Here is a 26,036-nt window from a genome sequence, read left to right as displayed (position 1 = left end):
CATTTCTTGACTGGATTATTTGGTTTTGGTGGTTGAGTTTGATAAGTTCATTATAGATTTTGGATACTAACCCTTTATCAGATATACTGTTTGCAAATATCATATCCCATTCCATAGGATACCTTTTAGTTTTCTTGGTTTCCTTTGCTTTGCAGAAGCTTTTTATCTTGATGAAGTCCCAATAGTTCATTTTTGCTTTTGTTTTCTTTGTCTCTGGTGACATGTCTAGTAAGAAGTCACTACAGCAGAGCTCAAACAGCTTGCTGCACATGTTCTCTGGGATTTTGAAGTTTTCCCATCTCACATTCAGGTCTTTCTGTTTGAATTGATTTTTGTGTATCATCTAAGAAAGTGGTCCAGTTTCATTCTTTTGCATGTGGCTTCCCAGTTTTCCCACCACCATTTGTGGAAGAGACTTATTCCCATTGGATATTCTTTACTGTTTTGTCAAAGATTGGTTGACCAAATAATTATGGGTCCATTTCTGGCTTCTCTGTTCCATTCCATTGATCCATGTGTCTGTTTTTGGGCCAGTACCATACTGCCTTGATGACTACAGCTTTGTAATATAGCTCTTAATTCAGAATAGTGATACCTCCGGTTTTGTTTTTCTTTTTCAGGATTGCTTTGGTTATTCGGGGTCTTTTGTGGTTCCATACACATTTTAGGATTATTTGTTCTAGCTCTGTGAAAACTGTTGGTGGTATTTTGATAAGTATTGCATTAAATGTGTAGATTACTTTGGGTAGTATAGAGATTTGGACAAAGTTTTTTCTTCTGATCCATGAGCATAGAATGCTTTTCCATTTCCTTGTGCTCTCCTCAATTTCTTTCATAAGGGTCCTATAGTTTTCAGAGTACAGATCTATTACCTCTTCAGTTAGGTCTATTCCCAGACCTCTTTTATTGTTTTTGGTGCAGTTGAAAATGGGATTGATTTATTGATTTCTTTTGCTGCTTCTTCATTATTGGTGTAGAGAAATGCAACAGATTTCTGCACATTGATTTTATACCCTGTGACTATTGCTGCGTATTTGTTCTAGCAATAATTTTTTGGTGGATTCTTTTGGGTTTTCTACATAAAGTATCATGTTGTCTGCAAGTAGTGAAAATTTGACTTCTTCCTTGCTGATTCAAATGCATTTTATTTCCTTTTGTTGTCTGATTGCTAAGGTTAAGACATCCAGTACTATGTTAAATAGTAATTGTGAGAGTGGACATCCTTGTCTTGTTCCTGACTATAGGGAAAAGCTCTCAATTTTCCCCCCTTGTGAGTGATACTAGCTGTGGGTCTTTCATAGATGGCCTTTATGATGTTGAGGTGTGTTCCGTCAGTTCCTACTTTGTTGAGGGTTTTTGTCAAATACTTTTTCTGCATCTACTGACAAGATCATATGATTCTTATCCTTTCTTTTATTAATGTGGTGAATCACATTGATTTATTTACAGATATCGAACCACCCCCTGTAGCCCAGGAATAAATCTGTCCTGATTGTGGTGAATAATTCTCTTAATGTTCTGTGATGAATAATTCTCTTAATGTTCTCTTAATGTCCCTTCTCTTAATGTTCTAGTATTTTATTGAGAATTTTTGCATCCATGTTCGTCATGAGTATTAGCCTGCAATTCTCCTTTTTAGTAGGGTGTTTTCTGGTTTTGCAATCAAGGTAAGCCTGGCTTTCTAGAATGAATTTGGAAGTTTTCCTCCCATTTCTATTTTTTTTGGAACATTGTGAGAAGAATAGGCATTAACTCTTCTTTAAATGGCTGGTAGAATTCCCCCTGGGAAGTCATTTGGCTTTAGACTTTAGACTACTTTAGACTACTGGGAGATTTTTGATTACTGATTCAATTTCTTTGTTAGTTATGAGCCTCTTCAAATTTTCTATTTCTTCCTATTTCAGTTTGGTAGTTTGTACATTTCTAGGAATTCATTTCTTCCAGGCTGCCCAGTTTGTTGGCATATACTTTTTCATAGTATTCTCTTACAATTGTTTGTATTTCTGGGGTCTTGGTTGCGATCACTCCTCTTTCATTCATGATTTTATCTATTTGAGTCCTTTCTCTTTTCTTTCTGCTAAGTCTGGCTAGTGTTTTATCAATTATCTTAATTCTTTCAAAGAACAAACTCTGAGTTTTGCTAATCCTTTCTACAACCCTTTTTTGGTTTGTTTCTATAATATTTATTTCTCCTCTAATTTTAATTATTTTCCTTCTTCTGCTGGGCTAGGCTTTATTTGCTCTTCTTTTTCTAGCTTCTTTAGGTGTAGGTTAGGTTGTGTAGTAGAGACTTTTCTTGCTTCCTTAGGTAGACCATATTGTAATATACTTCCCTCTTAGGACGGCCTTTGTTGCAATCCAAAGGTTTTGGAATATTGTGTTTTCATTTTCATTTGTGTCCATGTATTTTTTTTTAAATTTCTTCCTTAATTTCCTAGTTAACCAATTCATTCTTTAGTAGGATGTTCTTTAACCTCCATTTACTTGAGGTCTTTCCAAATTTTTTCTTGTGGTTGACTTAAAGTTTCATAGTGTTGGGTCTGAACATGTACACAGTATGATCTTGATCTTCTTGTAACTGTTGAGGGCTGATTTGTGGCCCAGTATGTGACCTATGCTGGAGAATGTTCCATGTGCCCTCAAGCACATGTTCTGCTGCTTTAGGATGAAATATTCTGAATATCTTTTAAGTCCCTCCAGTCCAATGTGTCATTCAAAGCCATTGCTTCCTTGTTGATTTTCTGCTTAGCTGATTTGTCTGTTGCTGTAAGTAGGAAGTTAAAGTCCCCTACTATTATGGTATTATTATCAATGAGTTTCTTTACATTCATTATTAATTGATTTATGTATTTGGGTACTCCTGAGTTGGGGGCATAAATATTTATGATTATTATGTCTTCTTGATGGATAGACCCCTTAATGATGATATAATGTCCTTCCTCTCTTGTTATACTCTTTGTTTTAAACTCTAGTTTGTCTGATATAAGTATGGCTTCTCCAGCTTTCTTTCTTGAGAGATTGTTCTCCATTTCCTCACTTTCAGTCTGCAGGTGTTTTTGGTTGTAAAATGAATCTCTTGTAGGCAGCATATAGATTAATCATGAGTTTCTTTCTTTCTTTCTTTCTTTCTTTCTTTCTTTCTTTCTTTCATCCCTTCTGATACTCTATGTCTTTTTTTTGGAGCATTTTGTCCATTTACATTCAGAATGAGTGTTGAAAGATATGAATTTAGTGCCACCATGTTACCTGTAGAGTTGGTGTTTCTGGTGATGTTCTCTGGTCCTTTCTAGTCAGTTGCTTTTGGTCTTTTTTCTCCACTCAAAGAGTCCCCCTTAAAATTTCATGTAGAGCCAATTTAGTGCTTATGATCTCCCGTAGTTTTTGTTTGTCTGGGAAGCTCTTTATCTTTCTTTCTATTCTGAATGACAGTCTTGCTGGATAGAGTATTTGTGGCTGCATATTTTCCCCATTCAGCTCATTTAATATTTCCTGCCACTTTCTTCTGGACTGCCAAGTTCTGTGGACAGATCTTCTGTGAACCTGATCTGTCTCTCCTTTAAGTTAAGGATCACCCCCACCCCCTTTTTGCTTTCAGAATTCTTTCCTTGTCCATGTATTTTGTGAATTTGACTATGATATGATTTGGTGATGGTTGGTTTTTGTTGAGTTGTTGAAAATATATATGCAAAGTGTATATATATATACAGATATATATATAAATCAAAGTGTATATATGTGTATATATATATACACACATATACATATATATAAATTCAAAAATAATAAATAAAAAAAGAGTTGAAAAATTAAGAAAATATAGGAAAAATAATACTCAGAAGATGAAGAATAAAAGTAGAAAGGAAGCCAGATCCTATTTCCACTAGAGCTAAAACTTTGCAGCACTCTACGCTCAGTATAATTGGTGCCTGCAAAGAGTTTGTGCTGGTCTTCTGTAGAAGAGGCCTGCTGTGCTGATTCTCAGGTGGCTTTGCCCTAGTGGAAATGTGTCTTCAGTGTGCAGGGAGGTGGGGCTTGGTTAAGAGGCTCTGGCCTATGGGGCGCCTGGGTGGCTCAGCGGGTTAAAGCCTCTGCCTTCAGCTCAGGTCATGATCCCAGGGTCCTGGGATCGAGCCCCGCATCAGGCTCTCTGCTTAGCGCAGAACCTGCTTCCTCCTCTCTCTCTCTCTGCCTGCCTCTCTGCCTACTTGTAATCTCTATCTGTCAAATAAATAAATCTTAAAAAAAAAAAAAAAAAAAAGAGGCTCTGGCCTATATGAAAAGGCACAGTTTTGCTCCCTGAAGGCTTTTCAGCGCGGATGGGTGGGATGAGTATGGAGGCACCCTTCTCTGTAGTTCCAGAGCTGAAAGTTCATACCCCCCATTCTTCAGTGAGTCCTCACAGAAGAGTGATGAACTATCCCTGTTTTGTCCCTGGTTTCGTCTGAACACTCTGTTCTCCCTGCCTGTTTCCATTTCTTTTTTTAAAAAAAATATCTCAGGCAGGTGACCAAATTTCAAAACTCCAAATTTTAGGGACTTCTGTGGTGAGGACCCACACTGTTCCTCTGGGGAAAGGTCTTGCTGTGCTTTTGCCATTTCCCAGCTGGCCCTGGGAGCACAGTTCCTCATGACTGCACAGTGGTTTGCAGTTTGTGGCAAAACAGAGTAGAAATCTGGCACCAAGATGCACTGCTCTCAGCTGCCTTCCCCATGCCCATGCATGGAAGTGGAGCAGCGTGCTGGTACCACCTGTTCTTCTTACAACCCAGGGGATCCTCAGACCACATTGTCGTTCCTGGAACTCTGCCCTCTTTGTCACCTGAGCACCTTTAAATCAGGCATGTCACACCCCCTACCCCCATAGCAGACTTTTCAAAGTTCAGATTTTGCCCCTTGCTGCATATACTACTTTGTGGTAGCCTATGTAAGCAGGGCTTCCTACCTATGAGGCACCCACCGTATATCTCCCCCAAGGCAATTCTCCACATCTCCTACCTTCCAAAATGTGGTTGCCTTTATACTTGTAGACTTGTAGTTTTTATTCTCTCAGAGCTCTGACTGATTTCTTAGGTGTTCAGAATGATTTAATAAATATCTACCTGTGTTTGAGGATCAAAACAAGCTTATAGTCCTCCTATTTTCAGCCATGTTAACTCCTAAGACCCATTAGTTATATTTTTTGAGTGAAAATGGCAATCTATAAAAGAGTTCAATATGATTCCTCTTTTTGGAAAAAATATATAGTGAAGTAAGTCAAACAGAGAAAGTAAATTATGGTTTCACTTACTTGTGGAGCATAAGGAATAATGCGGAGAACATTAGGAGATGGAAAGTTGAATTACGGGAAATTGGGGGTGGAGATGAACCATGAGAGACTCTGGACTCTGAGAAACAAACTGAGGGTTTGACGGGGGTGTGTTGGGTGAGCCTGGTGGTGGGTATTAAGAAGGGCACATATTGAATGGAGCACTGGGTGTGGTACATAAATAATGAATCTTAGAACATTGAAAAAAAAGTAAAATTAAGATATCTAAAAAAACAAAAAAATAAAACAAAATAGAAGTATATATGTACATATATACTTGATAGTGGAAATTTCCACACCAATGTTTATCAACTGAGGCATTATTTTTTAAAAAGTCTTTATTTATTTAATAGAGAGTACAAGTGCCAGTGGAGGAGGGGCAGAGGAAGAGAGAGAGAGAGAATCCCAAGCAGAATCCACTCTGGGCCCAGCACAATGTAGGGCTTGATTTCATGACACTAAGACCATGACCTGAGCTGAAATCAGAGTCAGATGCTCAAGTATTGAGTCACCCAGGTGTCCTCAGCCTAGGCAGTATTGACATTATGGACAAGAGAACTGTTTGTTATGAGGGGCTACCCTGTGCATGCTAGGATGTCGAGTAGTATTCCTGGCCTCTCCCACCAACCCCCACACTAGCAGCACCTTTCCCCTGAGTCACGACAATCAAAAATGTCTCCAGCCATTGCCAGATGTCTGCTGGGGTAAAAAATCACTTCTTGTTGAGAAGCATTTCTCTCCCTAATATGTTTGCGGTGGTTAAACCTAGGAGAGGGTCCAGCAGGTGATTTTTATCCCCCTCCCCTTCACTTCTAGTTACTCTGCAATGAATATGTCTACATTTATCTCTTATACTGAAAAATAAGAGCAATTAAAATACCTACTACCATAGCAGTCTTGGGTAAAAGAACAAGAGGCATGTGCTTTTTTGCACAGTCTTTGAAAAAAAAAAAAAAGAAAAACACCAGTAGATAGAAGATTTATGAAAGATATTATGAAGGGAACCACAAAGAAAACAGGGAAAACCAGTTCTTCCAAGACAGGTTAGCAAAGATTCTTATCAAGATGTGAGGGCTGTAATGTGTGGGCCAGAAAGAATGTGATTTATGATTCAGGTTCACTCATCTGTGCAGATGGTGCCCTCTGTTTAATGTTCTCATCAGATTTACTCTGCTGGGCATACTTGCGCTCTGGGATGTACAAATAGTTTTTCTCTGTATCGATTTCCCAGGAGTTGGCTCAACGTGGGGCCTTGTAGGCTTGTAGGGGTCAGTATCCCTCTTCACGTCCCTCCTTCCCATGCACAAGATGTGACACTAGGCTTCACTCGCTTTGTAGTGGGTGTGTTTTCATTCACCCAATGTAGAATTCATGGGGTCCGGAAATAGGGTGACGACTTGATGCTTTCGTGAGGACACCCTACCTAATGTGGAAGAGGTAGAAGCAACACAGCTTTTGAAATGCTCAATACTCCTGCTATGCTTAGAATGACAAGAGATGTAAAAGCCACTCAGAATTACATTCCCTTTCCCAAAACCACTGGCGATTTCAGTTTGAAGGCATCAAGTAAGAAGCAAAGTATGATGGTACTTTCGTGTAAGAAAAACCAGGTGAGGCACAGGTGGGCTTTGAGTTGAAATAGTTGTGTCTAAAAGCCTTATCTTTCTGGTGTTAAGCACATGCTCTGGCCATTAATAGCAATAAACACATGGCACTGACTATGTGCCCGGCACCGTTCTAAGTGCCTTCTGTATTCCAACACTGTTCATGTCAAAACAGCCCTGAGGGAGCTGTCATCTGTATTTCATAGGTGAGGACACTAAGACACAGCAGGTGCTCAAGTAAATATTTTGTGACTGAAACAAGTAAGCCAAACTATCACCAATCACTTTGTTTTTTCTCTGCTCTTAATAACAACTCGTTCTTTCCCTCTCCTCAACTTCTTTCAAGTTAGTGTTATAAATTTGTTCTTCAAAACCAGCAGAGTTATGTGTACCAAAATTGAAGGGAACACTCTGGTTAATGCAATTATGGTCTAAATTAAATCATTAGATCAGAAATGGTTTGGACTTGTGGACACTCTCTAAAGACCACGACTCCAGAATCCATCTCTCCTACCAGGGGTGTCTGCCTGTGCCAAAATATAAATGAGGAAATACGGATGTTACCTATTTTCCTGCAAAAGCATCGAAGGATCATGAGTACACAATTAAAACAAGCATATATTAAGACCAAATACGATGATATTGCTGCTTCTGCAAGTCAAAAATGGTCACATACCAATAATTTTATGTGGTTCAACTTAGAGATTTTGTCATATATTAATGCAGTCACTAGAGTTGAACTTCCTAGGTGAATGGTGAAGGAGATGAGACTAGTTGCTGGAAATAACCTACGATGTGTTGTTTATGGTACACTTTAGTTCCTACAGTGAATTGTGGCAAATTTTCATACATTCTCCTGTACCTATTTGTTTCACTTCTTTCTTTTTTGTATCCTTGGTTATAGATTTAAAAATTCTGTAGGTGGGGCTATTCATTCAGACATATTCCAAGGGGTCTTTGAGCATTGCTCATTCAAATAGAATATTTAGTGTTATAATAGTAACATAGTGTTTCAGCAGATAAATGCATTCTAGTCTATTGATTATTCAAATATCTTTCTAAACCCACATACCCAGAAATAAATGTACTATTCTATCACAAAAGGTGGCATTTTCTTTCAGGCTAGCCCCCTACTAAACAAGCCTACTGTGTTGTTGAGAGGACATTTTCTGAGTACAAAACAAAAATGGCAATTTAGGTCAACACTCCAGAAGTTCTCATAAAGTATCAGTATGGCCACTTTAAGTAGCCCAAAGTGTGTAATATCAAGATTTGTTCTTGATTTATTCATTCTGAACTTGGATTATTGTGATTGAATTGTGGGTTGGGTTTAAATGTGACCAGATAACCACTAATTCAGTGGTATTTGTATGTTTTACATATCTCATCACTCTGAAAATAAACCAAATCCTAAAAAAAGGAGTATTTAAAAAATGAATGGTCTCCATGAAACATTTTTTACAGTGCTTTCACTTGCTAAATGCCCCCAAATAAATGTAGAAGTAGGCTTGTTTGAAAATAGTCAACCAAGAAGCCAAACACGCTCACCTGAGTAAATTCTTCATCCAATTTGGTAACACTTATTTTTAAATTTATTTTTTCAGTATTCCAAGATTTATTGTTCATGCACCACACCTAGTGCTACATGCCATACGTGCCCTCCAAACCTTTTTTTTTTTTAATATTTTATTTATTTATTTGACACAGAGAGAGAGAGATCACAAGTAGAGCAGCAGACAGAGAGAGAGGGGGAAGCAGGCTCCCTGTGGAGCAGAGAGCCTGATGCGGGACTCGATCCCAGGACCCTGAGACCATGACCCGAGCCGAAGGCAGCGGCTTAACCCACTGAGCCACCCAGGCGCCCCTTCCAAACCTTTTTGAATGCATACAACATCCTGGATCAGCCCCTGCTTTCCAGATGCCCACCTTCATCACGAGATACCCACATGCATGAACCAACACCCATTTGAGGTAGAATGAAACAAGCGCCTTGAGAATAGAGAAGAGGTAAGTAATTCTCACAGACACAGAAAATCAGAGTCAACTTCTTTCATCCCACATCCCTTATTGTTTGGTCACTCTTATGTTTGCACTCATGTGCCTTGTAACAGCAGGGGTGTGGCAAAGGGAAGTTCAGGTGTTAGTCCTCCATTTGCACATGTAATCCCCAGTCCTCCATAAATTTCAGGAGATAGGCTTTGTTTTCTTCTGATGACTCTTCTGGAGCCTGATCCTCATAGAGTCTACACAAGAGGCCTTCTTCTGTGAGCTCCTTGTACTCAGGCTGCTCACATCCCTTGGAGTCATGTTCAGAGCCAGAGAATGACGGTATGCACAGCCTGCCAGTCTGAGGGTCCCAGTTCACTAGTGTGGTGGATGCCTCTTCACCTGGCTCCTCTTCCGCATCCACATGCTTCTGCAACAGCTGGCCCAAGTCTCGCAGCTGAGGGGCATAGGAATACAGTGGTGTTGGGGAGCCCAGGTTTGTCAAAGCTGCCTGTTGCTCCAAGAATTGTCCTTGGAGGGATGCCTCCTCCTGCAGACTGAGCTCTTGATCTCCAGGCCCCACACAGATGTCAACAGTTCTTACAGCCTCTTCGTATCCAACGACAGCTTTATCTGTGGCCATTGTTCCACCCAGTGACCCTTGCTGGGTTAGGGACATACCCTTGGAGCTTTCCTCAAAGTCACAGAAAATGTGCATCCCATGTAAAGCATACTCTGAGTTCTTCACCTCCATTTCCTCCTGATGTGGCTCCTGGTCCTCAAGGGGCTCATTCAGGTCCCATACATCGTTGCTTTCCCCCCTTACACTTACATCCTTATGAGAAGTGTTAGAATCCTCCACAATATTGAGGGTGATAAAATTAAGCACAATTTTTTCAGCAGGTACAAAGAATCTTTTGTCAAATTCATTTCCATAAATCAAAATCTATAAAGAGAGAAGAGCATGGTTTTCACCTTTTCACTTGAGAGAGACATGAAAAACAGCTGTTAAGTAGAACTTACACTGTCATCACATAGTTCTAAAAACCTATTCTTACCAACTCATGGAAGTGACAGTTATTCTCGGGATAAACAGAAAGCCTCATTCACACGGAGGCAAGAGACCCGAGACACACACACTCACATAAAGGCTTATGGAAGTGACAGCGGTCCCTAGGGCGGTGGTAGGGGTATCCCGTCCAAGGATCAGGGTAGACTGCCCCCTCCTCTAACTGGCCCAGGGAATTCAGGGCGCTTATTTAATTTCTTGAGCCTCAGTTTTTAATTGTGTAAAATCAGAATTTCTGCCACGTGAGAAGTGGCAAGGGCTGAGGGAGAGAGTTTGGAAATCGCTTTGTTAATTACTGTTGACCATGTATTTGTCAACTAGCAGTGGTTTCCTGGACTCCCAGGCCTGGCTGGGATACACTCTGGACATGAAATGTGGATGGGCATGCAACCTGGGTGCAAAGAGGGAAGAAGGCTCCTTAGTAGGGATGGTTTCCCTCACTTCCCCCATAGTGGCGGGGAAGTAGGAGGAGGCGCCATTTCAACCTGTACCCTAAAGTGATTACCCCCATAGTTATCTAATCCCACTGTAATGGGGCCAAAAAGGGAAATCCATCTGCCTGTTTATGGCTGATAGAGAAGCTCTAAATCATGTCAGGAAAACTGGGTTGAGATTAAAATGGTGCTGGGGATATGGGGAAGGTGTCTTTTGTGATGCCCAGTCATGCCTTTTATTTGAATCCTCATTGTCCACCCCGTGATGTGAGTTCATTTAACATTAACATTCCTCAGCCTCATTCTTTTATAACATTTCAGTTTCAGAAAGTCACATATGCTTAATTCTCCTGTGAAAGTTTCTCCCAGGAATGTCTCCCTGTGCCATTAGGAACCTACCTCTAATGTCTAAAAGCAGGCAGAATAAGAGAAACATTTAAAACCGAACTAACAGGAATACCTTATGCATCATATATATGTGAATATATATTTTAATACTTTGCAAATAAATCACTCTTATTGTTAAAATATGCCCAGCCCTTCTAAACCCTCCAGAAGCGTATTTATTCCTTCTTAATATTTTCTTGCTCTCCTTGCTCTGAATGCTTGTCCTGGCCATTTTCTTCCTAAATGTACTCCCCATTCCATGACAGTCTCAAGCTCTACATCCCATTTTCCTCTTTCAGAGGCTTCCTTTCTTGCCCGGGCCAACTGGCACAGTCTTCTAGCTCCTTTTATTGCTTCTAGTCTTACTCCCTCCCGCAGTGTACTAGATCCACTATCTAACTGGATTTAAACACGATATTGACCTCGACACTGCCTATTCAAAACCCCATAGAGGTTTCTCCTAGCCAAGACAATATAAAACCCAAACTGCTTAGAATAACACCCGATTCTCCTGTTACCTGGCCCTCACACCTACTCTCTGGTCTTACTTCAGTAACTCTTCATCAGCAACCTGTGGTCCTACAATATCATGTGGTTTTCCAAACATCTACACACCTTGGCCCTTCTGGGTTTTCTGCCAGAAGTATGTGCTTTAACCCTTTCTTCCCTTTCCTAATCATGGCCAGATGTAAAACTTCTACTGGTCATCTATGCAGGGTTTCCATGCTCTCCCTGTAACTCTCTGTATGTCTACAGTCCTAACTGTCTGCTTTCATCGTAGCCTTTATGTATCATTTTGAAATTCCCATCCCCAACTTAACTTGGACCTCGGGAAGGGCATGGATCTGACTTAAATTTATTTGTGTACCTCAACACCTAGTCTAATCTGCTCATGACATGTGAAATTTTTGTCAAAACTGAGGAATCTCTTTGCTACTAGAGACTAGTAACAAAAGTGTTTTCTTATTCATCCACCCTTTAAACCCGCGCTTCCTGTAAAAGGGAGCTGTGTCTGCTCTAGAGCTTCCTTTTGTACTGGCCTGGAAGGGAGGGTTTATAATCATTCCTGCCACACTGAGCACTCACCAAATTTGCGGGGTGTTTCTCTTTGCCAACATGGATATATCTGTACATGGAGTAGCCCATCACAGAAAAAAGAAACACAGTAACAGATATGGGCAAAACATACCAGAAGATGATTTTAACCTTCACTGCTGATGTTTGGTCTGTTAAAAAAAAAAAAAGGCAGAAATACAGCGTTGTGATTCAGTGTGGTGGTAGGAAAACACTGGTAATGTCAGGTGACTTTGGGTTGATAACTTACAATTAGGAGCTCAATTTTTCATTTATAAATTGAGAAGCTTGAAGGAAAAGTGATAAGGGGTCTCAGAATTCTTACTCTCTGATAAGAGATGGTCTTCAGGACTCATCTGGGCTTGTCGCAAACCTTACAGTGTGGATGCATCACCAACTTGATCAGCAGATATTCCAACATTTTTGTCTTGCTGTGAGATTCATGCAGGTTCTTATATTTGAAGCTAAGTGTGTCTATTATTCCAGCAACTTAATACACTTTAAACCAAGCAACAGAAGCCTCTTGATAAGATCCTATTAAGCTGCCCTCGCTTTTCCATACCGTCATTTAACTCAACCATTTCCAAATATTCAGCAGAAGTTGGGAATGTGTGGCATCACCCTCTGCGCGGCTAACAGAACCATCTGTGAGTGGGTTGGCTACACTTTCTGGGTAGGTCTGGAGCTTGGGGTGTGTGTAGGAAGTGGCTGAGCTGGTGTTGCTGAGAATGGCAGTGACTCCCCTCCAGGTCCTGTTGTGCTGTGGGTTCATGACAAGTAAAAGTCCATAGAAGAATGAAAAGACTTGGTGAACAGCTTTTAAGAAAGCAGTGCTGGCCCTCCATTCATGAGACTATACGGTGGTGAATAGGACTCATGTGACTGATTTATATTTGTTGGGCTCCTCTAGGATACCGGAAGTTGTAATAGTTAATTACCTGTGCCGATTGGCTAGGCCATGGTACCCAGATATTGGGCGAAACATGATTCTAGATATTCCTGAAAGGCATTTTTCGATGAGATTATCATTTAAATGAATGGACTTGAGTAACACACATTACTCTTTATAATATGGGTGGCCTTGTCTAATCAGTTGTTAGCTTTAGTAGAAAAAATGGTGACCACCTCGAGAAAGAGATTTCTGCCAGCAGATAACCTTCAGAAAAGAAGTGTAGCATCAACTCTTCCTCAGAATCCAGCCTGCCGGACTGCCCAATAGATTTTGAGCTCACCAGCCTCCACAGTCATGTGAGACATCTGCTTAAAATAAATCTGTCTCTCTCCGTATGTAATATGTGGTTCTGTTCTCTGGAGAACCCTGACTAATACAGCAGTAGAAAAAGAGGTTTAGCGCATGTGGCAAAAGTTCTAGTATATTTCTTATATACTGATGAATTCAGTGAGAGTGTCATGGGAGCTCTTTCATCTGTACAGTTGCTTGGATAATCTTGATGCCTAGGCCTGAGGCAAAGGAATAATGTCACTCTCCAGATAGCCGTCTAGTGAGAGAGGGGAAACAGAAGTGTCATGGACAATGAGGGAGATCAAGAAGAGCCAGTGAGGGGCACCTGGGTGGCTCAGCGGGTTAAAGCCTCTGCCTTCAGCTCAGGTCATGATCCCAGGGTCTCGGGATCAAGCCCCGCATCGGACTCTCTGCTTGGCTGGGAGACTGCTTCCTCCTCTCTCTCTCTCTCTCTCTGCCTACTTATGATCTCTATCTGTCGAATAAATAAATCTTAAAAAAAAAAAAAAAAAAGAAGAGCCAGTGAGAGAAGTGTAGGTGTCGGGCTCCAAGGACAGCCTCTTCCACCCCAAACTGCTCCCAAGGAGCACGTCTGTCATCAGCTTCTGCAGGGAAAGGTGGCAACAGCACATGCAGGTGGTGCAGGTGGCCGGCATCACCTACTACACATAAGGCCACGATGCAGCCTAGTCCTCTGAATGCACACTCTGGTCTCTGGACTGAACTTGCCCTACTTAAAACATGCCATGACAACAATGACCGGTGGCACTCAGCATACAGCAGAACATGTTTGCACCAATAAACCTAATAAACTGTAGTTGTATTTTAGTACCAGGGGACAATGGAGAGCAGAAGTATTTCTCAAAGATGGCCCCGAAAGAAGTGGTCCAGCTGGGCTATCAAGGAAAAGGTCAGAATCCGAAAAGATATGTCCTTATTTTGTCACCTCTCCTAGACTAGTGAGAAAGTTGGCTGCATCTCTTACCGGGAAGTATTTAATGGAATCCGTATTTGAGTTGCTTTCAGTCTGCCAACTGCTTAAATATTTTCACTGGAAATTCACTCCTACCACTTGGCCACTGATCAAACTGTTAGTAAACAGAGCACTTTTTCCAAATACAGAAACGATTTCTTCAGTCTGCTTTGTTTTGCCTTTTGCTTGCTCTGCATTTCAGTTTTATTTGACATCTGGCAGAAAATCCTTCATTTTAGGGGAAGGTATGAAAGGACAGAGATTCAAAAATATAGCTTCTCACTTTTGAACATCACAAAATCCCCTTTGGATTCCTTAGGACAGTTTCATCTTGTGCTCTATGCAGCATGAGGGAAGAGGAAAGCAGGGCTCCTGTCAGCATGGTCATCCCATAGCTGGTTATGGAACCAGGCTAGGGGATGCGGGGTGCCATTTTTCCTGGGCCAGAGGGTTTGGAAGAGGGAGATGGCAGAATAATGGATGAGGGGCCATTCGAGGAAGGTCAACTTTTGGGTTAATTTTCCATGTTCAGGTTTTGAGTGGAAAGTCCCCTGACCCTTGGGGAAGCACAAATACACAAATGCCAAGCTCCTAACCCTATTTCTCCTAACAGGAATGAGACTCTTCAGCCAAGCTCAGAAAACATGAGAAGAAGGCAAAAGGAAGGAGAGAGAAGCAAAGTAAATGAGGGAGTAAGTGTGGATTTGCTGATCCCAGACGCTCGTGCAGCCTGTGAGTGATACCTGAATGCAACTTGCAGAGCTGTAATTTATACTCCTGAGGGTGAGCAAAGCCTGCTGTCTGCAAGTGTTGTTAGAATAGTGTTTTGTTTCTAGCCCTAACATTTGATGTTCTTGAAGACCACAGAACTTCTCTTGATGACAGGGACTACATTTAAGAAATAAAAAGAGGTGTGTAAAATTCTGATTGCTTTTTTTCCCGTAGAAGAAGCTTGTTGGCAGCAGATATCAGGACCGGTGCTGAGAGTTCCTCGGGAAGATGCAAACAGGCTCTAATGCTGGCAAAGTTCAAGGACAGAGCCCCAGGATGCTCAATGCATTTATGGTGATGATTGTTTCTGCCTTTGTCTCAACCTGTTCCTGGTAAACATGGATTAACCCAAACCTTGTGTTTAACTGCCACACTTCTCCTAGTTTCCTCAGAGTTCCCTCCTCAGACCAGCTGAGACTTTTTAAGCTCACCTTTCAAAGTACGGACACACAGCTTCTCAGAAGGCCGAGCAAGGCGAGGAGGCCCTGGGACGAAGGACTCCACGTGGATGCAGTACAGAGTGTCTGGCTCCAGCCAGCCTAGCACCAGCGTGTGGTTGGTCACACACTGGGACCACTAGGGCAGGGGATGGCAAACAGCAGTTAGAGCCACGGAATTCCAGTACCACCCAGATAGACAGCTCTAGAAGGAGACAGAACACTGAGATACCACTAAATCCTTCTTTATTGTGGCAAGCCGGGCTTTTAAAAATTTTTTTTTAATTTAAATTCAATTTAGTTAACATATACTGTCATGCATTTTAAGAAATTTAAGTAGAATTATGAACATTTTCCCATATTAATAAATGGAGGTCTAAGTTAAGATTTTTAAATTTTTTTTCTAGCAACAGCTTTAAAATACCCTTTTCCTTTAGCTCAGCAGAGCATGGTCAGGAATTGGGACCATTCTGGGAACAATTCTAAATAAGAACGTAAGGATGGATTTCTTGCTCATCTTGCCCTGTGTCCTTGCTGACATTTTTTCCCTCTTGGAGAGTGATTGACAGATGTCATGCGAGTCAGAGCTCTACATCAGAGTGAGGTGGACAATTGTTCCACACCCAATAGCAACATCAGACCCCACTGAAGGAGAGGGTCTGTAAGGGAAAGCCGAAGGACGTTGTTGAGATGTCTTATGTATCAGCTTCCACTATGTCTTGCCCAGCATGTCTTTGAATATCACACCTTCCCAGATTCCCTGCCCCTAGGCTGCTCGTCCCAGCACTAGTTGCAGGAAGCGCACAGATTCGAGGCCCCTCTTCCATCCCAGGCTCACCGTTCTATTAGATTGAGTATTATATACGGACACATTATACTTCAGATTAGAGTATATCTGTTGCATGGAAAGAGAATTGTCTTCTGGATTTCTCTTCCACTTCTCCGGAGCCGTCAGAACAATGGAAATGGATCTCTCATCTGTCGTCAAAGCGATCCCTGGTGGGCCAATTTGTGCTAAAGGGGAGGGGAGAGGGAGTTACCATATTCAGATGTAGAAATCACCATGGATAAAAGTACAATATAATCCTACTGGAATCAAAGTCTAAAGCTGCCCTCTTAGTTGAGATGACTCAGATTGTTCTCAGGTGAGTCCGAGTTATGCCACATCTTGAAACAATCATTTCTGATTGTTTCTGATCTGTATCTGATCTGTATCATTTCTGATATAATATGAAAACAGAAAATTTAAGTCTTGTATTTACTTGGTGCCTAATCTCCTGGATAAACAGGTGGTAAATACAACTAAAAGTGTTTACAACACTCTTGTGACTTGAAAAGTTGGTGATAAATAACATTACCATGATTTGCTGTGTGGTAGAAATCAGCCATGGAGGAATGAAACAGTGTTAAATAACTTAGAATGGTCTAGAACAGAGGTTCGCAAGCTTTTGCTATAAAGGTTCAGACAGGAAGTACTTAGGCTTTACAGGCCATATGATCTCTGTTGTAGCTCTTATTTATGTAAATGTAAAAAGCATTCTTAGCTCTCGGCCTGTGGACAGATGGAAAGGAGGCCGAGCTGCATTCGGTCTGAGGACATAGTTTGCTGAAGTGTGATCTAGAAGGGCACCATTGAAGAGGTTCTGGCTCCAGTGAGAAGCTCTTGTAAACTTCATTATGGCAGCTCTGAGTGGGTCCTCTATGGCTGATTCAGCCACCGAACAAAGGACGGAAAAATGAAAAAAGCAAACATCATGAAGGTATTGCCTGAATTCTGAGTTATACCTAGAAATATGTCATCACATTACCATGTTCAGAACAAGAAGACACTTAGTTTGGCAATGAGCAAAAGCAGTCATTGTAAAGACGAAGCTCTGAGATGCAGTGAGGTGGGGCACCGTGGGCTGCTCACCCAGCAGCTGAGGGACAGAGCGCAGAACAGTGTGCCCAGGGCCCTGGCCTCCTAGGAAGGCTGCCAGGCTGATACTGTATGCTCGATGGACAGAAGAACTTGTTATTATCGGAGTTTACAGTGTGTTACTTACTTTCTAAGAATGGATAGAATCGTCCAGTTTCTGCCCATTTGGAACAATTCGTTTCCCAAATGGCCTTAACTTTGGCATAATATTGATGTTCGTAATCAGAAGTTTCCACAGAGAGATCACAGGAGGTCCTACTGATATTTCTGCATTCGGATTTATTCAACCACTTCTTTTGCCCATATCTGCTGAGAAAGAAATTGAATTAATAATGAGGTGCCCTCTGTGATTTCCAATAGGAAAAAAACAGTTATTACACAAAACTCAATGGAAGTTCAGGGTCGCCTGGGTGGCTCAGTGGGTTAAAGCCTCTGCCTTCAGCTCAGGTCATGATCCCAGGGTCCTGGGATCAAGCCCCACATCGGGCTCTGTGCTCAGCAGGGAGGCTGCTTCCCTTCCTCTCTCTCTGCCTGCCTCTCTGCCTGCCTCTCTGCCTACTTGTAATCTCTGTCTGTCAAATAAATAAATAAAAATTTAAAAAAAAGAAAACAAAAACAAAAACAAAACTCAGTGGAAGTTCAGACCTTCACTGCAGAACAACAAAAGTACCTGTCACTGAGATAAAAAAGAATCCACATTTGCTGCTGGCAATTTTTTTCATTACCTCTCAGGAGCATGAGTCAGAGTTTCTGCAATCACCTCTCTTTTCTGAGAATTATAAGGTGGATAGTACATTTTGAAAGCCTGTATTTTTTTATCCTTGGTCTACAGTAAATATTTTACACATCATATGATCAATTCTTCTAGTAATTATCTATGTACGATTTTAGTGCAAATGCCAAATGAAGGTCAATTTGATGGGCTATTATTTTTTAAAGATTTTTATTTATTTATTTGACAGACAGATCAGAAGTAGACAGAGAGGGGGGCAGAGAGAGGAAGAAGCAGGATCCTCTCCCCACCCCCCGAGCAGAGAGCCCAATGCAGGGCCTGATCCCAGGACCCTGAGATCATGACCTGAGCTGAAGGCAGAGGCTTTAACCCACTGAGCCACCCAGGCGCCCCGATGGGCTATTTTAAAGAAATATTAGCCATTTTTTTCTTGGAAGAAAAAATACCTTGACATTCTCATAAATTTAATATCTCCTTTCTATGAAAGGTCTAGAGAAAATTGGTTAGGGTTGAGTGCATGCCAACCGTGGCATGAAGTGATAGTGATGATATTGACTCGGTTGTTGATATTGATTTCTTCTTTCCTTTATTAAAAACACACACCCCTAGCAGTTAGAGAAGGGAAAATATTTTTAACACTTTTCAGGTGGGAAACACTGAGGTATAGGGGGTTGAAGTGCCACCGGCTGAGCCAGTGAGAGAGGACTGCGTGGGAGGCTAGGAAGGCATTAAAGCAGGTGTGCTGGGGTTTTAGAAAGCTAACAGGTGTAGCATGGAGAATGCAGTGGGGTAGGGATGGCAGTCTGGGGAACACTTGGGGAGATCCTGTGGTGGTCCAGCTGGAAGATGTCAGTGGCTTGGACAAGGATGGTGGTAGTAGAACAAATGACAAGACAAAAGAGGAACTATTAGGGGAAACAGGACTTGGTGACTGAGTGGAGGTAAGAGATGAGGGAGATAAAGGTGTTCAGGATGATGTCTCTTTCTGTCTGGGATAGTGGTAACATTTCCCAAGGGAAAGAATACGGAGGAATAGGTTTGGGAAATGGGGAGGAGGGGGGTGGAGGAAGGAAAGGTAACAAGTTTAGTTTTTTGCACACTGAGCTTCAGGTATGTGAAAGACATCCAGGTGCATGGATGCCCAGTAGGTCCTGGGGCTCAGGAAAGAGGGGTGAGTGGGAGGCAGTGATTTTGAAATCAAGGGCACAAAACTGTTCATTGAAGGCTTAGGTATGAATGAAATGATCCTAGAGCCAGAACAAAGCTTAGCATAAAATTCCAGGCTCATCAAGATTGAAAGGTTGGATACAAAGTATAGTTATAAATAGCAATTAAAGGGGCACCTGGGGGATCTCATTCAATTGAGCATCTGACTCTTGGTGTCAGCTCAGGTTTGACTTCAGGGTTCTGAGTTCAAGCCTTGTACTGACTCCTCACTAGGAATGGAGCCTACCTAAAAAATAAAAAAGAAAAGAAATAGCAGCTGGGGGGGGGGGAGTAGGAGAAGCAGGCATCCCGTAAGTCAAGGCAAGAGCATATCTTGAGAATGAGGAAATGTGGACTTTATCAAGTTTTATCCAAGCTTAAGGGTATCTTCTCCTCTCAGAATATGGCAACAGATTTCTGAAGGCTACTGTCTCCTGTTTCGTAAGTACCATACCTGCCCAAAGACATTAGAAATACAGTTAAGATCTTGTCGACCAACTTCTCCAGGAAGCAGTCACCATTGCCTAAGGGTTTTCATGCATTTCTTATCTGTGAGCTGAAAGACGTAATCCAGTTTACCTTGTGACCCAGCTCACAGAAACATACATATATTTAACATACTGAAACAAAGGTTTCACAAGATTCTATTTAAACTGTAGACATGCCATCAGTTCAGTTATTTTCCACTCCGTCCACTTCACACCATTCCAGTCCTTTCCATTGAAAATAATGCTAGCTATGTCCGTCAATACTGATTTCATGGTCCAATGACAGGTCCTGACTTAGGGTCTGGAAAATACTGCCATCACCCATTTGATCCCCTCTCCTTCACCTTCCTCACTCCTGCCAGGGGCAGGGCAGTTGCCCATGACAGAGGTCGATGGAGGAGAAAATACACTTTACTGGATTCTGAACCACTTTCCATAGCTTGTGCCAAAGCTTGTGTTTTCCATAGTGCACTAGATATTTTCTGCACTAAATTCTCTTGGCAGGTAGAATTTAAACTATTGTCAGAATGTCATCTTTTACTTGGAAACAAACTTCACTCCAAAGTGTAAAATCATAATATGTAAGTTGCCCAAGGTTACCTGGCTAGGATGACAGCCTGGCAGGAAACCAACGACTGTTTGGCCTTGGAGCTGAGCTTGGAGCCCTGTCAGTGACAGACACTACTCTGTATTTCTGTCCGTCTTGGACGTGCACGAGCATGTCAGACTTCCGACATGGCGAATTTCTTTCTTTATTTTGGAAATTTGTACCATCTAAGTTATTTTCTCTCACAGAGCAGTGATTACTCTATTTTTTTTTTTTCCTTTTCAGAATCAAACACATAAAGGACATTGCGAACTCTTTGCTTCACTTAATGGAAAAAAAGGCCAGGGCACAGTCAACAGGCACTTCCTCTTTGCAGAGTGATGTCTCCTTTCCTAAAACACCAGCTTCCAGAGAAACTCTTAAAAAATGAAAATGAGGATCCAGATAAATGAGGTCATTGTGAATAGCTGTTGAAGTATTTCCCTGTCTTAGTGGTCTGAATATTTTCTTCATAGAGAAAAATGACTTTGTTCTTTTTGTTGTGGCTAATAGGGTACTTTTTTTTTTAATTCAGAAAATCAGAAATGTGTAATCAACAGAGAAACAAGTCACTCTAAAACCCATTAGCCTAAAACATTTGGCATGATTCTGGACATCTCGTTATGCTTCTCTATTCACACAGGAAAGACTAGTTGGCTGCATATACAGACAATAACTAGATTATATCATACATATGGTTTTAATCAGGGTTGCAAATTTAGTCTGATTTGAAGTTTACTTAAGATTTATTTATTTTTTATTTTTTTTTTATTTTTTTCCATTTTATTTATTTTTTCAGCGTAACAGTATTCATTCTTTTTGCACAACACCCAGTGCTCCATGCAAAACGTGCCCTCCCCATTATCCACCACCTGTTCCCCCAACCTCCCACCCCTGACCCTTCAAAACCCTCAGGTTGTTTTTCAGAGTCCATAGTCTCTTATGGTTCGCCTCCCCTCCCCAATGTCCATAGCCCGCTCCCCCTCTCCCAATCCCACCTCCCCCCAAGATTTATTTATTTATTTTTTGAGTACAAATTGGGAGAGAGAGAATCCCAAGCAGACTCCACGCTGAGCTCAGAACTCACCCCCAGGCTTAATCCCAGGACCCTGAGATCATGACCGAGGCCAAAATCAAGAGTGGGATACCTAACCAACTCAGCCACCTACATGCCCTCTGATTTGAGCTTTAACAGAAAAAGAAATCGAAGTGAGATTAAAGGAATTGTTTTAGTTCAAGTATTTCATCCTCACAAGAGATAGTAGTTTCTAAAAGATCTTTTGAAGTAAGAAAATGGTTCATGAAAAATATCGAAAGTTTGGTTATCAAGGTGATGAAATATTTTCGTTTTAGATCACATTTAATGGCTTCTTGCTATGAAACTCAGTACACTTAGAGATATTCCCCACCTTCTAATTTGTTATATCATTGCTTAGCTTTCAAACATTTACAAGAAATTTTGATAACCCCATTCCCCATCAATACTTAGTCTCAGTTCTTCACTGAGATAGTCTCAGTGCATGTACCAGTCTTTTCACAATGACAATTAATCTTGTCGATACTAAGTCCTTCCTTCAGGGTCATCTTTACCTCTGCCAGCTGGATATCATCTTTAGTTAGTGGTTTTCTCCCCCCTCAAGAAGATCTCACGGGAGTGCTCTCCTGACATCTCATTTGCTTGAAAATATGTCTGTCGAAATTTGTAAGAATCTTAGATCACACCTATTTTTTCCCTCAGAGGAGTATCACTGTCTTCTGTTGAGTGTTGGCAGACAGAAATAATCCCTCTCCCCTTGCCTCCCTTGAGCACCCTGCTCTTGTTTATGACTGTCATGAAGTACTTCCTCTCCCTAAAGTTCAATAACCTCACCAGGATAAGTCTTCCTATTGTTTTTATTACATTTTCCTAGATTGAGCATGTACTCATTATGCACAACTCCAGACATTCTCACTTGTTCAATTACTATCAGTTTTCATCTCTATATAGCATTTTTATTTTCCAACTCTTCCCTAAGCTCTGCTGCCTCGTTTAAAAATTCTTCCCCTTGTCTTAGAATCTTTTCTTTAACTTCTTGCTTGCTTTCTTTTTCTCCTCCTTCCCTCCCCCTTTCCTCCTTCCTTCCTTTCTTCTTTCTTTCCTCCCTCCCTCCCTCCTTCTCTCCCTTCAGATTTACCATTAGAGATTATGTTGTATATAGACTCAAACTATGAACAGTTATTTCCTGAAATTTTCTCCTGGTTCCATGAGAAAGCTTTTTAGGAACTTTTCACTTGTGTGTGTGTGTGTATGTTTGTCTTTCTCCCTTCCGGTAAGAATGGAGAGGTGCTAGGCCAGATTCTTTGGGAAAATGGGTATAGGACTGAGGGTATGTCACACACTTGCTCTCCAAATCATATTATATTCCCTTTTCTGGAGAGCCCGCCCACCCTCACATTTGGGAACTGCTGGAGGCTGATGTGCCATAAGACACATTAGTAAGGTTGTAGTCCCCTTGCGTGCCTCCCAGCCATCTTCACCTTCCCTCCCTCCTGCACCCACCTCACCGGGGCTACTGGGCCTCTACAGTGAAAGTGTCACTTGAGCACAACTTCTCTTTTAGCTCCTCCTTCTCTGACATTCTGTGGCTCCAAACTGGGGCTCATGGGGACATTTCCTCAATTTCTAGTGGCAGAAATCCTTAGGTTGTTAGGTATACCTTTGAATACTATGACATTTATTCTTGTAGGATTATTTTCTACTGTTGGAGTTTAAGAAGGTATAGATTCACTTTCAGTTTCTGCAGTTGTTTTCCTTCAGACTTCACAGTATTTCGCTTGTACGCTCCGTGGCTTGTGGCTTGAGGTTTGGCCATTTCCTCGGTTTTCTTGAACATGGGCATCATCTATACGTTTTGCATTCTTTCTTGCTTGCAATGAATTTTAAAAAATTTTGTTATTTCGGTGACCATAAAATACATCATTAGTTATTGATGCAGTGTTCCAAGATTCATTGTTGATGTATAATGAGTTTTGAGGGACAGGTGAAATGTGGAAATGTCCATTCACTAACCTCAATAGGAAGAGCTAATGGCACAGAAGTCTGCACTCAGTTTCCCTTAAACAGGTCTGTAATTCCAATTAAGTTTAGACTTTTCAGAAACAATGGATTTCCTTGTTTTCTCAGCCACAGAATAACATTTTGACCAACTTCTCCCCCACTTAACATAACTTTCCCTCACCTAAGCCCCCAATGCTTCTGTCTTCACCAAGAAATGGTTTTCTAATTTAATCTGACAGAACAGTCCAAGAAAATTTAGCAGGGAATACTGAAAATTTTTCTTTTTTCCACTTAGTACAATAGATAGTTTATCTTTGCACAGTTACTAGGTGTCTGAATCTTAGGTTTATAAACCAGCCCAAAGCCAAAGAACCAACTTACATGAAATACTGCACAGTGTAAGTAACTTCAGTTCCTTGTAGGCCCTCTGGTGGGCTCCACTGTAGGATATTCCTCATATTTATGGATAAGAAGGTGATATTTGTAGGCTTGGGTAAACCACCAGGGATGCAGGGAACTGAAAAGGGAGTAGAGAAGAAACAAGTTCTTAATGGAGAAAAGGAAAACATAACCCCTGTGGTAGATGGTCTTCAGACATGGCCTCAACTAGCCACACCTTCCAGTACTTATGTCCTATTTCCTCCTAAATCAGAGCTGACCTGATGACTTCAACCAATGGAATGTGGCAGAACTAACTGTGGGACTAAGTCTTTAGAAGGTCTGGCAGTTTCTACTTTTGCCCTTTTGGAAGTCCTGAGCTGCCATGTAAAAAGCTGGGCCACTCTGCTGGAGGCCACGCAGAAAGGGAAATGTTCAGCTGTCCTAGCTGAGCCCAGCCTTCCAACCAGGAGGCCAGAATGAAGGCACCGTGGACACTCCAGCCCCATCTGCCATAGACTGAAGCTGCAAGAGAGACTCCAAATGAGACCAGAGGAAGAACCATCCAGCTGAGCCCCAGTTAACCCTCAGATTTGTGAGAGATAATAAAGTGATTGTTTTAAACCATGTGTGGGTAGTTGGTTAATGCACCAGCCTAAAAAAAAAAAGAAAAAAGAAAAAAATGCACCAGCCTATAACAGAAACAATCCCCTTACTAGATACAGAAATAAAATTTAGGATAAATGGCCCCAAAATGCTCAAGTTTTGGAGACTGGCATTAGGTTAGCTTTGCTAAAGTACATAATAAAGCAATAATTAGAAAAGAAACCACTGAAAGATGAAACATATTTAATTAAATGCTGATATGGTCATATAATTGTGCTCTAAGAAAACTGTATCCTAGAGAATTAATTTGTAGAAATCTTCTGTTGAGAAATGATAAAGAATTGAGACACTACCAACAAATGAGAAAAAGACAAAAGGAAAGTGGAGGACAGTTTCTTACAAAAGAAAACAAAGATGATCCTTGAATTAAAATAAATTTTAAAAATCATTGGTAACATGTAAGAACCAAAATGTTAACTTCAAATATTGGAGAGACCACAAAGCCCTGGGTTATAAACAATCAGATTTTATGAAGGACACATCTCATCATAAATACACGTATTTTAGTCAATGAACTTGGAAAATAACAAACTTTGATACTGCAAACCAAACTTAGGAAATGAAATTTAGCTAAGTCACTGAAGACTGGTCTAATTTTAGCTACAGTCCCATAATTCTTGGGTAAATTGGCTGCAGCTAATGTCGGAGAAAGAAGTTAGTTTTATCCTTGGGGTAATTTCTGACTAAGATTAGCTCTATATGATGTATTGTAATTTCACAAACCAAATGAAAAGAGAGAAAAAAAGTTCTTTGCTTTAGAATTAAACTTTGTAACTGCAACCCTAAAATTCTAAGCCAAAAGCTCTTTCACATGCAGCAGAGTAACCAAAATATAGGTTGCTGAGTGTGTTTTTAGGTGTGCGTGCATATGCTATATTTGTAATGGCTCCTACTTCCAACTTGATAATTTTTTTTTAAATACCTCAGTTTCATTTTTAAGAAGAAAGTTAAATAAGGAGAAGCAATATCAGCTGATCACTGTATGGGTATATGTCTGGTAGGGGCGGAGAGATCTCAAAAGGACACAACTTGCCCAATGTCTGTCTCGATTTTTATCCTTCTCTCTGGAACCATTGTGTATCAAGGGTATTAGTCTTTTTTTTCTGGAGATCATATGCCATGAATAATTATCAGTGATTTAATACTGCTCTGTGCTATCAATAAGTTCTGATTTTTTAAAAAATTTTATTTATTTGACAGAAATCACAAGTAGGCAGAGAGGCAGGTAGAGAGAGAAGGGGAAGCAGGCTCCCTGCCGAGCAGAGAGCCCGATGTGGGGCTCGATCCCAGGACCCTGGGATCACGACTTGCGCTGAAGGTGGAGACTTTAACCCACTGAGCCACCCAGGTGCCCCAAGTTCTGATTTTTAATAAGAGCTTTGAAGATGGGGGCGCCTGGGTGACTCAGTGGATTAAGCCGTTGCCTTCGGCTCAGGTCATGATCTCAGGGTCCTGGGATCGAGCCCTGCATCGGGCTCTCTGCTCCGCAGGGAGCCTGCTTCCTCCTCTCTCTCTGCCTGCCTCTCTGCCTACTTGTGATTTCTGTCAAATAAATAAAATTTTTTAAAAAATCAGAACTTATTGATAGCACAGAGCAGTATTAAATCACTGATAATTATTCATGGCATATGATCTCTCTCTCTGTCAAATAAATAAATAAAATCTTAAAAAAAAAAAAAGAGCTTTGAGGATGAAACTGAGAATATGGGGCAGGGTCAGTACCATGAAGAGTCCTGTTTTC

The 26,036-nt window shown here is 41.1% G+C and overlaps 1 protein-coding gene across 1 annotated transcript in view; it reads right to left on the bottom strand.

Annotated features, from left to right (window-relative positions):
- Positions 1-8,550: 8,550 nt before the first annotated feature.
- IL20RA (interleukin 20 receptor subunit alpha) overlaps positions 8,551-26,036 on the bottom strand; it is a 36,066-nt gene continuing 18,580 nt past the window's right edge. Inside the window, exons 2-8 of the mRNA XM_046004355.1 lie at positions 23,633-23,768; positions 17,329-17,507; positions 16,122-16,297; positions 15,278-15,422; positions 11,872-12,011; positions 8,783-9,841; positions 8,551-8,576 (exon numbers count right to left, since the gene is read on the bottom strand). Of these exons, the coding sequence (XP_045860311.1) occupies positions 9,050-9,841; positions 11,872-12,011; positions 15,278-15,422; positions 16,122-16,297; positions 17,329-17,507; positions 23,633-23,768 (1,568 nt within the window). The 3' untranslated portion in view covers positions 8,551-8,576; positions 8,783-9,049. The remainder of the gene's footprint in view (positions 8,577-8,782; positions 9,842-11,871; positions 12,012-15,277; positions 15,423-16,121; positions 16,298-17,328; positions 17,508-23,632; positions 23,769-26,036) is intronic.

This window comes from Meles meles, chromosome 5 (assembly GCF_922984935.1).
Source record: "Meles meles chromosome 5, mMelMel3.1 paternal haplotype, whole genome shotgun sequence".
Classification (NCBI taxonomy): Eukaryota; Metazoa; Chordata; class Mammalia; order Carnivora; family Mustelidae; genus Meles; species Meles meles.
Note: the sequence above shows the minus strand (reverse complement) of the source record. Positions and strands in the feature narration are given on the sequence as shown.